This window comes from Sorex fumeus, unplaced genomic scaffold, assembly GCF_029834395.1.
Source record: "Sorex fumeus unplaced genomic scaffold, SorFum_2.1 ptg000037l, whole genome shotgun sequence".
NCBI classification, from domain to species: Eukaryota; Metazoa; Chordata; class Mammalia; order Eulipotyphla; family Soricidae; genus Sorex; species Sorex fumeus.
In genome coordinates this window covers 50405398-50420821 of record NW_026606094.1, presented here as the reverse complement: position 1 = coordinate 50420821, position 15424 = coordinate 50405398, and the positions used below count along the sequence as shown (strand labels likewise).

General features: G+C 44.9%; 1 protein-coding gene across 1 annotated transcript in view; it reads right to left on the bottom strand.

The window, feature by feature from the left end:
* Positions 1-15052, bottom strand: part of NXPH1 (neurexophilin 1) — a 346233-nt gene extending 331181 nt beyond the window's left edge. Inside the window, exons 1-2 of the mRNA XM_056118027.1 lie at positions 14631-15052; positions 13575-13738 (exon numbers count right to left, since the gene is read on the bottom strand). Of these exons, the coding sequence (XP_055974002.1) occupies positions 13575-13628 (54 nt within the window). The 5' untranslated portion in view covers positions 13629-13738; positions 14631-15052. The remainder of the gene's footprint in view (positions 1-13574; positions 13739-14630) is intronic.
* Between the last annotated feature and the right edge of the window lie 372 nt (positions 15053-15424).

The following is a 15424-nucleotide window of genomic DNA, read 5'->3' as shown; positions in this document are numbered from 1 at the left end:
GAACCTTGGGCTTGGTCCCTGGTACCAGACAGTTTCCTGAGCACTGCTCAGGAATGACCCCCACACACTGCTAGATGAGATATAAAAACAAAATAAAACAAAAAGTTTATTAGGATGAGATATATACTATCACTTCAATATGATTCTCAGAATATCTTCTATAGGTCACTTCCAAGGCATTTCTCAGAGTACAGAAGAAGAGTTTCTAAACTAAAGCATCGGGGCCTAGAGCAATAGTACAATGGGTAGGGCATTTTCCTTGCACATAGCTGACCCGGGCTCAATCCTCAGCATCCCATTGGTCCTCCAAGCACAGAAGGAATAATTTCTGAGTGCAGAGCCAGGAGTAACCCCTGAGCTTTGCTGATTGTCACCCAAAAGAGCAAAAAATGAAAATAAAGTAAAAAATAAATAAATAAACTGAAGCACTGTCTTGTGTATTGAATTTGATATGAAAGAAGGAAGGTGTACAAAAAAAAGGATTAAAAATCTCTCTTTCTACTTACATCTGAGTCGAGCATGTCTAGGACCTTAGCATGGATTTGCTCTCATTTCATTTTCCTAATCCTCATATGAAGTGATAGAAATCATCAATAGTATCAGTAATATTAACATGCCAATACTAGTCATATACTTAATAATATCCCATTTTATATGAGGAAATTGACTTTTGTTTGTGTTTTGAGCCATACCAGGCGGTTCTCAGGGCTTACTCCTGACTGTGCTCAGGGAACAGTCCAGGTGGGCTTGGGGGACTATAAGGGGTACCAGGAATACTTGAATGGGTACTCAATAAATTTAAAAAGCAATCTTTGTTGGATCAGAAGATAGCTCAATGGACTGAATAAAGGCAAGAAGCTCAGTTTGGTACTTGACATTGCATGATAACCTGCATGAGCACTGCTGGGATCAAACTCAAGCACAGAATTGGGAGGAGTTCCTGAGCATTTTACATACAAAGAACATATAAAATAAAACAAATTCCGTTCTCATCATAATTCTTCTATTCCTGTCATTCTATCATTAATTCAGGGTTGACAATCACCAGTATCAATACATTATCTTCCTAGTTAGAAGTAATGTTCTATGAAAATATCAAACCTTTTTTTTCCAGCATGTGGGTTTGCCTTTAAAGTCTCCTATACTTTGTACCATTTGTTTAAGTAATACCAAGCACACACACATATACATAAAAAAAATTCTGCTATTCGGAAGAAAGTGCAAGTGCATCTGACTACACATTAATTAAAATCACTCTAATTGTGAAGGTTTTGGTCAGGAATGCAAGGCAGGATTAAACAATTCAGACCAAGCATTTGCTTTTCATGCTTCCATGGACCAAAGCATTTAAGCCCGAGAGCAGATCCAAAAGTGGTGGCTCAGCTCATCTGTGCTAATGCCAGATCTGCATTAGTTTGATAATGGTTAGAGATTGTGGTCGCCTCTTGAGAACAGCTATTTATAACTCTGTCTTGTTAAACTGAAAGAAATAAGGTTGAAAATCTAACATGAGGTTTCATCAGTCAATTAAATATTTCTTATAAAAGAGACCAAAAAATGTCATTTTCTGCAAAATCTGCACATCAATATCAATTAAGCTTCAGATCAAGATTAGAGAAAGATAGTACTGACCATGCATGAACAGATTCCTTCCAAATGCAGAAGTTTTCATCTTTCTCTGCATTTAACTCATAAAACAATAAATAAATGATGGTGCCTGGTATAATAAAACTGATCACAAATAACTAAGAAAGATAAGTGAGAAAAGGTACTTTATATTTTAAGTCTTAAAGACCACGTAGTCAGCCCTATTACCAATGCCACAGCTGCTCAAACAACAAATCACAACTCATCATTCTGAAGATAGGTTTTAGATTCAAGCCTGGAGATAATTATGGCATTTTCATCGAGAACTTTTCAAACAGGAAGTGTAACAGCTTTTATGTAATCTAGTTCATGCTTGTAAGAGCATTGAATCAGTAATATACACAGCCAGTTGGTAAATTAGGGCATTGTTAAGTAGCTAGAGACTATGATAACACAATAACCCAGTGACTATTTTTATAAGGAGAAAGAAAAGAAATGTCTGTCTCAGTAACCTTCATGTGAAATGGGTAGGAGAAAGGGAATAGGTTTTAAAATATCCCTATGGTTTTGGCCCTGTATAATTCTGTCTAATAAAGCAAGAAGAAAAAAATTGCTTCATTTTCCCCCAATAAAAATGCACAGTAAAGGATGAAATTCATAGTAGAACTTATTGTATGGCTTAAGGTCTATAAACCAAGTAATAGAATAAAGAAAATGGTATTTAATGTGTGGAAGAAGCAAAGAATGAGGACTCGCAATTTTTCTAAATTCTGCCTGAACTTGTAAAAAAGAAGTATGTGTTAAAATTTTCACTATATCCAGAAAGTCTTATTTTTATGAAGATTGGTACTGAAATTAAAACCAAATATTCTCTTATTTAAATGCATATACAATAAGTCTAAATAATTATTTTGTTTGCTTTTGTTTTTGTTTTGCTTGGAGGACACACCCATTTAAGGGTGTGTTTAGGGTTTATTCCTGACTCTTTACCCCAATGGATTACTTCTGAAAGATTCAGAGGAACGTATTGGTCGCGAGGGATTGAACCCAGGTCAGCTGCATGCAAGACAAGTATCTTACCCACTTATATTATCTTATCTTACCCACTGTGCTATCTCTCTGGCCCAAGACTATTCAATTCATATATATGTATATATATATACACATGCATATATATATATATGTGTGTGTATTGTTTTCTCATCTCTCATCAGTAACTTCATAGTAGCAAATGGATGCCTTTGAAGTTACACAAGTCATAATGCATCTATCCTAAATTTCTGAGTCTGTATTTAAAGGTAGACTTGGAATCTTATGATCAGTTTCTAAAATGGGCCAAGTACATAAAAGAAGAGCAGGCTTATGATTAGCCCATGAATGCACAAAAAACAGACAATATATTTCTACCACATTGTCAAACTCACTGAGAACAATCAAACATCCCACTGAACCATTTACAACTATTGATTACACACCAAACCTAACTTTATTTTCTTCCTACTTTAAATAGATGCAATATTTTACAAGAGCTTCACAAGTAAGAGATTGTCAAATGTAAAGCAGTCCATTAATTTTATATAAGCTGTTTTATGTACCTGCGGGCCTCTAATAATATTCAGCTACAAGGTTATAAGAAGAATCACTTTATAAAGTTCAGTTGGAGAACCAAAAGTCTAGGTCTATAACTAAAATTCCAAATATCACGCCAGTTAGTTTCCCTTTACCAAAATTGCTCTCTTCTTTTGAAAAATACTGACCAAAGCATTTTAATTTTTGTTTTGTTTCAGTCTGGTTTGGTTTTGAGGCCACACCTGATTTTACTCAGGCCTTACTCCTGGATTTTCACTCAGAGCTCACTCCTGGTAGGGTTTGGGGAACCATTTGGAGTATGGGAGATGGAATTCAGTTTAGCTGCACCTCACCCACTGTACTAACCCTCCAGTCCCAACAGTACAGTTTTGATACAAGATTCTGAACAAAGAAATGATAACATCAAACCTAAATTTTGAGGCAAACAATTCAAGAAAGCAAAATAAAGCCCGACAATATTTTCCAATGGATCTCTCAAAGAAAAGATGTGCAAATGAATATCAAAACTTTTCACTGCTGTGTGTGCATGTGTTTTTGACCCATAATTGATCAAGTGTCTTTTAAGCCAGAAATGTTTCTTGAAATCGCTCAAGCATATTTCTTTCTAGCATTCCTTTATCTTAAAGAATGAAATCTTCACATTCTTCCTTTTAATCTGTGGCTTTTTTTACGATTAAAATTCTGGTAAATCTTCAGCTTGATACATTTGTGGTGGCTCTGCAAGGCCCTGTTAAACTAGGCAAAAAATTGTGGGTCATGATGACTTAGGAATAGGGAGAGGCAGAAAAATAAAAGGACCTGCAACTGTTTGTAACCTCGGTCTGTTTAACACCCTGATCATAGTGCATCTTTGCTCTGGTAAGCCTAGTGTACATTTCCAGTGAGTGCTTAGTTGGCCTTGGCTTCAAAGCTAGTAAATTATATTTTTTTCACTTTATGGGGTTATCTCCTTACAATGCATGACTGTAGGATCTTGTTTCACAAAGATATTCTTTGAGATGTGAGAAAAGTAAATTAAAAGGACATTTTTGTTATTATAAAGCAAGCTTGTTACTTCAATACAAGTAATACTTTCTTAATTTTCTCAGCATGCTTCATAAGTATAAATAAAAAGACTGCCCACTGAATGTATGTTACGTATATCTCACAGGGTTCAATTATAAAGTCCCTAGAAATGAATATGGTTAAGAAATGATGCCAATAGATCAGAGTCCTGCTATTTTGTTGACTGGCTGTCTCTCATGTCATGGAAACAAAAACACTCAAGTAAGGACAATATATCATGAAAGGCTGGGCTCATCTTAAAAGAAAATCCAGAGAAAAGTAGAATTATCATATTTTAATGACTGGAACGTCACAATTTTACATTTTATAAATTTGAAATTAATATTTTTATAAATATTATTATGACTAATTTCACTGCAAATGAGGAGTAGTTCATTTCTCAGCACAACACCCAATCTTCTCTGCAGGAATTTGTCTACTGTAGTAAGAAAAAAGATGTGTCTGGAGAGGTCAAGCACTCAAAATTACACACACACACACACACACACACACACACACACACAACCTCACTTGATGGTAAAAACAACGGTTTTGCAGGGAACAATGGAGAAAACCCCCACAGAAATACAAGTGCCAAACTAGCAGTAGCCCACGTGGAAGAGTCAGGCAACTTTTCAGAAGATCAGACTGCCAGGGAGTTCCGACTGCATCCCAGAGAAATTGGAAAATCCAGCACAAATCCCTTGTCAGGACCCTGTGTAGTTCAGCTAGTTCCATTGATGTAGGGAGGAGCAAGGATTTCTCCCCTCCTTCCCACTCCTGGAAAATTGCAGCAGCTGACCTAGGAATCAAAGGTCTGCATCCAGTCAGGAGTTGAGCAAAGGCCCTAGCACTAAGGCCTTTGAGTATTGCTGGAGGCTCAGCGAATGGGCTAACTTCCCTTTCCCTTCCAAGGAATTTCCGACTTGTCTTCCCGTTAGATTCGCCCCCCCCCCCCCCTTCTAATATCAGTGATGGAACCCTACTCGCTAGACCTCTGCTCCTTTCCTTTTTTGGGAATTGCATATTCGGGAGTCCTGAAAGAATGGAACTGATGCTAGAGCTAGAGAAAAGAAGAGAACTTACTCCCAACCTCTGCCTTTGACACAGGGAACCCCTAGCGCCTACGCTGGGAAGTCTCCAGCTTATTTCTGGAGCAAATCAACCGTGTGACTGCCGCCAAGCGGGAAGTGCTTACACTAGAAGTGACAGCAGTGCCCGCTTTGGAGTGCTCCTGGAAGCCCCAGGGGAGCGTGCCCGAGTCTCAAGCAGTCGGAGGAGCCGGGGGTGGGGTGGGGGCCGCGAAGGCGGGGAACTGAGGGAGGCGGGACACTGGCAGTGAGTTTGGGGACGCTGGGGCGGGGCTGACTAGGGGCTGTTTGATTGTTTAGCTAAGTAAATAAGGAGAAGCGCCCAGGCCACCACCACATTCTGAGTCTAATGATGATAGATTCCACGCTGCATCAGGCCCCACGCCGGGGAGCCTAACCACGGAAAATAATGAGACTGCCTTCCCATTCGTCTGCATTAAAGGCGAGCCAGGCACTTTCGATAGCAAATATATCGATTCTCTTACTCGGTCTTGGTTTGTCCTGCTTCCCCTGAATAATTACTGCTCCTCTAGAAATTCATAATAATTAGGAATCCTCACTGTCCTCAACCCCCCACTCCCTCTCCCGCCGCTTTTTCAAGGCGCCTTAGAGGTTCCAGGAGGACGCTTTGGTGGCTGGCAGGAGAAACGGCAGAAATCGCTGGTACCCATTTCCTTTTGGATCTTGCAAGAAAGTTGGTTCCCTTCTCCGGACCTCAGTTTCCCTGTTGGTGAATTAAGTTCTCATACCTAGTTAAAGCACTTTCAGATGCACTTCAGGATTCTTATTTCAGTTTTGTGCAGAAGGGTAAATGTAAAGAACTGAGCAAAGTTAGTGGAGACAAGGGGGTAAGGGGGAAGTATTCACCAAGCCCGAGGGGGAAGATACGGCGGTGATCTCGTGACGCCGCAACCGCAGAGGGGGCGGGGGGAAGGGGTGCAAAGCAGAGAATCTGGCCACTGGACCCATTCGGGACCGAGCGATCGGACCTTGAGCACTCAGGAACGACGGGGAGGAGTTGGCGGGTCGTTACAGGTCTTGTTTCAGATTGGACAGTGATGAAGTATCTGAGGACAGCGCCGGGTCCACTTGCATCGCTACCAGCCCACGCCCCAGCGCTGGAGCTTCACCCTGGCTGCCGGTGCAGGGCGGGGCGGAGCCTGTGGCGCTGTCCGTGGTGCTGAAGCTTCGCTCCGCGGGCCCGAGCTGGTCCCGCCGCCTGTCACCGCCCCTATTTCCACCTCCGCCACTGCGGCCTCCTCCCGGCACTGCGGCAAGTCCCGATCGCCGCCCCGGGAGCATCTCAACTCGGCGGCGTCGACGAAAAGTTCTCCAGAAACAACGCTTTGGGGGTGAGGGCTTGGGGTGCGGGGGAATCCAGATGCAAGAGAGCTGCACTTGTGTTTTTAGAAGCCGATGGAGAAGGTTCGAGATCACCGAGAGATAAAAGCAGACGCTACAGCCCTGGGCTGTGGCGGCAGCAAGTCCGGCTTGGAACTTTCCCGGGTCCCGCACTCTCCGCAGCTCTGATCAGAGAAGACAGAGTCGAGGGTAGGAAGCCTACGTCGAAGAAAATGTCTTGCTCCTAGTTGTAAAAAACGATTTCAAACGACCTTTAAACGCAGAGGGTGGGGAGAGAAAGTGTCTGTAGTGTTGGGGAGGGGGGTGTCTGTCTCAGGAAGACGCCCCTCCTTGCCGTGGGGAGAGAGCGCCGGGCCCGCCTCTGTGCCCTTTACCGCCGCTGCAGCCTCGGATTCTTCCCATCAGAATCCATTAGGGTGACAGGGCTAATGGGTGAGGCCCGGCCGGACTCTGCTTCAGCGGGGACGCGCGGAGACCCCCGCTCCCCGCGATGAGCCAGTTTCTAAGGAAACACTCAGGTTTTCAAAGTAGCAATTTCTCTTATTCTGAAAGAAAGAAACAGTACAAGGAAAACCTCCCGCTTCTCCATTTTCATGCAGATGAGATGATGCGCTCTGGCTACGGCCTGTGAACCGTCCTCCCCAGCGTAACTCTGGCGTGAACAAGTAAAATACCCTCATTAATTTAAAGGAGTTGGGAGCCGGGAAAGGCTTCTTGGTAGCGGCCGCTGGAGAGGCATGCGTTGCACTCCACTGACCCTCCGCACCCCATCGCGTGCACCATCACTGAGTCCCGGCTCTGAGCGCCTTCTCAGAGCCCCAGACTGGACCGAAAAGGAACTTTCTATGCCCTAAATCACCCGAACCTGGGAATTTTCTCCGTCCCACCCCACCAAACTCTCTGCCGAACCCCCACCTCAGGATTAAACCGAAATACACTAAAGAGAGCAATTGACAGAGGAGTGATTTTTGCAGTCTGCAGCAGAAACTCAGCGTCTCATCAAAAGTTTAAACAGCAACCCGGGAAGGGCAGACGGCAAACTTGGAAAAGACGCAAACGCGCTCCGGGGCACGCGGAGGGGCTTGAAGAAGCCGCCAATATATATCATCTCAAAAAAAAAAAAAAAAAACCACGCCGCTCTTGGAAAGCTTGCATAGTAATTGAGACGGGCGCTCTTTTCTGATCTGGATTGGCATTTCCTCATCTCGGGCTGACAGAGCCAACTCAGGAAATTGCTGGTAATATTCATCTGGGGAGCACTTTCATTAAACGTAATTCATTCGACTTTCACAATAAATTGAGTGACATCCTTACAGCGGAACCTTTTTATCCTTGATTAAGTGCTTGCCAAGCTTTGGTTTCCCGCTTTATTGTCACATTCCTTCAAGCGGAGTCGTCAACATGCCAATCCCAGGCAGAAAAAAAGAAAAAAATGCGCGCGCAATGTTTACAAAGCTCCGGGAGGGGTTAAGTGCTGACACAAGGGGGGGGTGGGGGAAAGCTGCTCGGGAGCTTCAATAGCGGATAAATCAAGATCGCAACTTCCTGTAAACGCTCGGCGGGACCAGACAAACGGTGTACTAGGTACTCGCAGGATGCAGTCGAGGGGTCCGAGCACAGCCGCCTGGCTAACTAGCTGCTCCAGAAAGTCGCTGATACGACGGTGCGGGCCAACACACTCGCCCGACTCCCCAGATTAACGACCCCGGCTGTGAAAGGTTTGCAGGGAGATCTGAAACTCTTAAATGAGGACACTGCCGAACGGGGACGTTCCTGAATCAAATCAAAGCCAGGCACTTTCTTAAAAAAAAAAAAATCAGAAAGAATTCATGGTGCCGATTTCACCACTCAAGAGCAGGGAAACTTTTGGAGCTTTACCTGGCTTCCCTTTGGACAGAGGAATGTGAGAAGAGGCTTATGTCTCTTAACTCGGATGCCCTTTTTGGCCCTTATTATCTACACCGTGCCAGTCATAACCACTGAGGGTTCTTCAGACACCAATATTCCAAAGTGATGCTGACAGCAGTACAATACTTCAGTACTGAGTGAAACCGGGAAGGCAGCCAGCCAGCCTTTTGCCAATGCGCGGGCCCCTTCACCCTCACCCTCTATAAGCCCAAGACAGAAAATTGCTTATTTGAAAAGGCAATATCCAAATGCTTTCATCACTCAAATGCCCTTTTGAAAATATTGTTGATGCTGGTTATTACTCGGACAATGCTGACCATTTCTGTAGTCTGCAGAAAATCTCCCCTCAGATAGAAAAGTGGGACGTTGAGCACCTACTTCCCCCACCCCGAGAAAGTCAACCAATTTCCTTGCCACCTGATATATTTTTCACCCAAACAACACTTTCATTAAGGAAGAAATCATGGTCAACAATTCAAAGCCAAATAGAAATCCACTTCACACAAAGAGGAGCCACAAACTTAATGGCCTTCTGTGAAAATATTGCTGAGAAAGTTGAAGCAATTCTGCAGACAGTTTCCCTAAAGCTTTCACTAGAAGGCCTGAGACCATAGTCAATAATCCTGTGCAAGTGGAATGGAAGGGCCACCAACCCAAGAAACTACACATACCCTATGCTCTTTTCCTGTTCAATGGAGAGTTGAACAGTTCAGGAAAGTGCCCTTGGGACAAGCAGTTCTTTCTTGTACTGCTGAAGTATAGGTGCTTCCAAAATGTACCTTTAATTTTATATCAGAAAGGCTAGTCTGGAGTAGAAGCTTCAGAAAATGCAGCATGGAAATTATTGCACTGCCTTACAAGAACTGGTGGTAATAGCTAACTCTGAATAACTACAATTAGGTCATCAATGTGCCATTCTTTTCAGAAATAAGCTCACATTGATTAATATTTTCTGTGGGCAGCTGGCTTAATTTTTAAAGCATGGCAAGTACACATGACTGGTCCAAAGAATATGCATTAGTGATCTCCTGCTGCTTTTTCCTAGCCTGCCAGATTTCTTAACAGCTACTTTCATGAGTGGAATCCACCAAACCTGGTCTCTAATAGTGCAAAGGTAGTGTTTCCATAGATCTATTAATCACTCTCAATCTCTGTTAAACAATTGGAGCCTAATTTACATTCTAAGAATGCATTTACTTTGAGACAAGACATGACTCAAGATGTTTAGAAGCATAATGTTTAGACAGAGTTTTCAATTATTGCCAATTAATGTTGATTTTGAAATTTTTTGAGATTTACTAATTATAATATACAATAGAACTAGTAGGACTTACAGTTGGGAGGAGAGGGCAGTGCCATAGAGAAGTAGTGAAGAGTGAAGCTTTTCTCCATAGAATAGTTTAGTAGATGTAACTGACCACCAAAACATCATTTAAGCAGTTGTCAGATTCTCTGGATTCATTTTTTACTTTGTTGTTGTTGTTGTTGTTGACAGGCCCAGGAACTATTTATCAGACTCAATTTTTGATTCTGAAAATGTTCACAGGTGAACCTTCAACCAGGCGCCTCTGCTAAGAGATATGTGTCCTGGCCTACTCTTCAACTATATCCATAGAGAATAATTCAATGTAAGGCCTCCATAGTTAAGAGCCAGAAACCACATTTCCCTAGTTTAACTAGTCTCTGCTTTAATTCAGTTAAAATGTAATCATCTGTTACATCACTATATCATATGGAAAATATCATGCAATCAGTTAAGAACTGACTTGAGAGTTAAGATCTCAGAATTTTTATTTAAACAAGTATTATATGTCATAAATTTCTTTCCTGTAAAATGTAGACTTTTAAATCTGCAATACTCAATATTCAGTAAAAGAAATTCTTTTTTTGTTCTTTAAAAATACAAAAGTAACTTCCACTCCCCTGTATTTATGACTGTAGTTAGACCTGTGTTGGTTCTTTAAACATACCTTCTGATGTTTCAGAAGGTAACATATCTAATTAACTTCCCAGTGCATTAGTGACATAAAATTCTAACTTGAAATAGGACAGAACTTTACTTGATAAATGTAAATAGGTCACAAATCCCTAGAACAAGCATTCAAAGTGCACAAGTCCAAGAAACATATGTTGAACACATATAGGAAACAGTGGCTGAAATATCTGCTGGACACAGAGCTATTTTCTTTAAAAGAAAAAAAGAACCATCCACTAATTGGGAAATATTCACAGATCTCTCTATAAGCAGAAAAACATGCTATTTTGTTTTATATGAAAAACATATGAACAAATTGCTCCATAGACATAATATGGCAATTAACCCTTACAAAACTTCACTGAGATTCCAGGTCCTTTAAAATTGCACTCTGTAATCAGTTATAAGGCTCATAAAGATCCATGAAATTTACTCATGAAATTCCTTTCTGGCTTAAAATGAAATAAAATAATATTTTTTCTGTTCTTGCCTTCTTGAAATACAATCTATAGCACTCCCTCCCAAGCTGCAGGTATCTAAAGCAGTTTCTTGCAATGGCCTGGGATGTTTCAGGGTGCAGTTACAAAAAAATGACAGTTGTTACTGTGTCATGTGTTTGACAAAAGAGATAGAGAAAGAAGCTTTGTCCACTTCTTGGTTTGTCTCATTGCCCTAAAGTTTTAAACATGATTCTCTACTTCTTTACTTGTCTTATACCAACCTGTCCTGACTGCTCAATTCAACCTTTTGCATATATATTTATTTTTATGAAAAAAAAGTCAGCTTCTTGATCCTTCTAGAAAACAGTTCTGAATTCAACTAGCAAATAACCATAGGATTACAATCCCTGCAAATACAGCCTTGGGCCACAGCCACCATTCTTTTGTTTTGTGTGATTCAATCCCCGACACACAAAACAACTTTAGATAGAAGAGAAAAGAATGCACTTCTAAATCGCCTTCTCTATTTTATTGTTCACAATTCGTATTGTTTTGAGTGAAATTGGAAAAATTGTCTCTTTTCTCTGTATTGCCAAAAGGCATTCAGGTAATGAAGTCTGTAACTAAACGGTAATTGAATCAGCATAATTTGCACACTGAATGGTTTTCAAATGCTCCCAGTTTACAATTAAAGGAGAATTAATGCGCTTGTTGTTGAGAACGCAGCGCATTAGAATAAATCCAGCACTGTTGTTGTAATGAGTGGAAAACGGTTTAACTGCCAACAAACACATTTAAAATTTAACACAACGTATTGATTTCACTTCTGCATTTGATAGATTATTTTCCAGACTATTGAAATACTTGCTCCGAGCAATAAACTGCACCACAACCATGGGCCTTTGCCTTGTGTTGAGCACAGAGCAAGGACATAAGAACAGCCTTGAGGTTCAGGTCCTAAGTAAAGGTATGCAGAGAACAGAAACATGCTGGGCTGCCATGGTCAAAAAAATCATTAACATTCCCCCTCCATTGAATTCCCTTCAGCTTTCACTTAATAAATAGTTTCTTTATTTTCTCTCGACAAACTTTCTACCCTCCACTGTCAGTGGACAAAGGTGGAGGCAAGAATGATTGAAGATGAGAAATGGGAAGGACACTTTTTGCATTCTGCCTGTGTTCCAAGTCAGGAAGGCACAGACTTGGATGACTGAGTCAGAAAGGCTTTTCTTTTTGGATTGGCTGCCCTGGCTTTCACCTGTTTACCCCAAGGTGTCCAGAGGGGCTAGGACACTGGCGCGCAGCGCCCTCTGGTGTCCGCGACTGTCATGATCAAGAAATCGAGGTGCAATGACAGGCAACACAGCTGAAACCCGTTCAACAAACACACTCTTAACACATATTCGCATACACATTTACATATCCATGCTTTAACATACACAGAGTTCACAATCCTGCAGTCACAGGCAACAGGGGAAACTACTGGGAAACATTCTCAGTTGCAGGAAAACTACCATTTTCTTTCCAGGCTTGTGGGAACTGAAGCCCTTGAGGGGAGGAACCGCCCCTGCACCTTTGTACCAGCCCCACAACTACCTCAGCACTGCTAACCCCAAATGGAAGCCACTGGGCCTGGCTTGCATGCCCAGGATGATCTGAGGCCAGGGGGCTGAGGCCAGGGGTCTGAGTACAATTTTGTCTGCCCTGAAGTCAGACAGAAGACCTCACACTGTCAATCCTAGTTGGTCATAATCTCCGCTCCCAAGGTACCACCACCCCAATAAATCACCCATCTGTACCCTTCTTGAACTAGCAATGGGGAGTAAAGCCCAAACCCCAAGAAACTGAACTCAGAGAATTCAGACTTTTCCTTTGCTGAACAGTCTCTCCTTGACGGCCAAGGTCGACCACTCCCTAATAAGAGGCTGGAAACTAGAATTTGGGGTTCCGTTATTCAGCAGAAAAGGCAGATCTGAAGGGAAGGGAGGAGGAACCGCTGTGTCTGCCAATGCATCTCTGACCTAACTTTATCCGGGGTAGGCTACCACTGCCCCTGTCCAAGAGTTAAACTTCTCTCTGAACCCCACAACAAAGTTCCCCCTTACTTTTTTTGGTGCACCATCCTCAAACTGGGGGCCCAGGAGAGTAGGTTAACTTTCAAAGTCATTGTCTTAGCAGCCAGATTCTACCCCCTACTCCCCATTTCCTTCTTTTCACCTCAATGAGTGAACAGAAGGAAGAGTACCACCAAGTCTTCCTGTCCTTCTCTTTGCCTTCTCCCCCATAAAACACCCCGTCTCTGCCCTCTCATAGGTTTCTGGGTTTCTAAGGCATCCTAGACACCGTTCAGAAAGAAACGCGCCAAATAAAGCGACACTGTAGAAAATCGGGTTTGGGAAGCCTGAAAAATCCAGCTGTGTCCAGAGACCAGCTTGTTAAAGTTGTTGCCACACCGTCGCTAGGAAAGATGCAGGCGCTGAACTCGGGGTTTCCCCTCCTCCCGTGCGCCCCCAGTTGCTTCGCCTGTCTGGCCCGGGTGGGATGGCCCGGATGCCCGGGTCAGCGGCAGTCACTTACCAAGTAGACGGTGGGCTGTAGGAGGAGAAGCACGTACCAGCACGCAGCCTGCATCCTCCCGCGTCTCAAACTTCCTCGGCGGTGCCTTCACTGAGTCTTTGTTCCTTCAAAAACATAGATCCACCTGACATCCACTTTACAGAGCAAGGAGCGCTCTCAGCAGCCTAGATACAAATGAAATTAGACAGCCCATGACCACGCGGGCAAGGTTAGGCTTGGCGACCCAGCAGAGAAAAAGGGTTCGTGGAGGGGAAGGGTGGACAAAAAAAAAAGGAGGGGGAGGGTGGGAGACGTTGAAAAATTGAAAAGCGAATCAGTTCAGCTCCTGGAGCCCGATCAAGCGAGAGTAAAAAAGGGGGCTCCTGACGCCCCACGCTCCTGGCTCTTCGCGTGCGAGTTCCTGGGCAGCAGAGACAGAGGTGGCAGAGCAAGCCAGCCGCGTGCAGGAGGGTTCGGAGCCCAGGCGTCTCTGCCAGCTAGACCTGTCCTAGGGCTTGCTGGCCGGGCAGCTCGGACTCAAGGAGGCGGCTGGTTCTCCGCCAGCCGTGGCAGTACTCGCACACGTACACACCAGTAGAGAGAGGTAGGGGGAGAGAAAGAGGGAGCGCGAGCGAGCGCGAGTGAGCGAGAGGGGCACGGGAAGAGGAAGGGTAGGTAGAGCTGACCAGGTTTAGGTGCTGGGGATCGCCAGACGTTGGGGCGAGGGGGAGTGGGGAGCCAATACAATTTGCATATGGGCTCAGTTTACCCGTTCGAACCCCCTGCACACACAACGCTATACACACATACACATTCACATCTCTGACACTTCCCCCTTCTCTCTCCCTCCCTCACCCCCCCCCCGCCCCCTTCAGGCTCGGGGTCAGAGTCAGTCGCTAACTTCTGGAGTGGAAGCCTGTCGGGGTCTGCGGGTCACCAGTCAGGCACACTCACTTCCCCAAACAGCGGCGGTCCCCGTTTCCCTTCCCTGCCACCACCACCATCCCCCCCCCCCGCCCCATCCCCTGTGCCCCTAGGTAGCCCCCCTTTGGGACAGTGGAAGCGATGGGTACGTACCGCACGGAAGCGGGGAAGAAGCCGGAGGGCAGGAACCGCTCTGGGCAGGCTCCATGAAGGAGCTATTCGGGCCTGGCGTCTCCGGCGCTCCGGACATGCCCTCCCTGACGCTTCGTCTCCATGCTTGGACGCGGACCGGTCCAGCTGCCTCGTCCGGTGCCGGCGAAGTCGGCGATCCAGTGCCGGGGTCGCACTCGGAATTGGTTCAGCGGGAGCCTAGGCTTGGGCGCAGTTGGATTCCCGGCGCAGGAAACTTAAGTGGCAAGAGAGGGAGTGGGGAGGAGGACGTGGGGACGTGGAAGCGGCCAGAGAGGAAGAAAGCCAGGGAGGGAGGGAGCGAGGCGACTGCGCCGGGCTGCTGAGCCGGACACACCTGGGACTGCCCGCACGAGCACTGAGAACGAGCAGTCCGGGTCTCCCGGGCTTCCCGAGACCGCCGGCCGGACGATTGTAGAAATGACTTTAAGGAGACCGGGCAAGTCCTCAGGACTAGAACTTGAGAGCTCAAACACTGGTCTTTTGTCGGGTGGGCGATGATGGGGAGGGGGATCAATGAAAGAATAAAAGAAACGAAGCGGCAGCTGCAAGTCGGAGTTTCGGAGTGGGGGCAGTGAGACGTTCCGGGCGCGCGGAGCTGCTGCCCCTCTGGCCGCGCGCGAGCCCGAAGCGCGGTCGCTGTCCGTGGTCCTGCCCGGCCGCCGGGGGACGCTGCGGAGCGCGGGAACGCGCGGCCCCGGGCTAGACTCCTCTCTCCGCACTCGCGGGGTGCTTCTGCGGGCACGTGGGCCACGGAC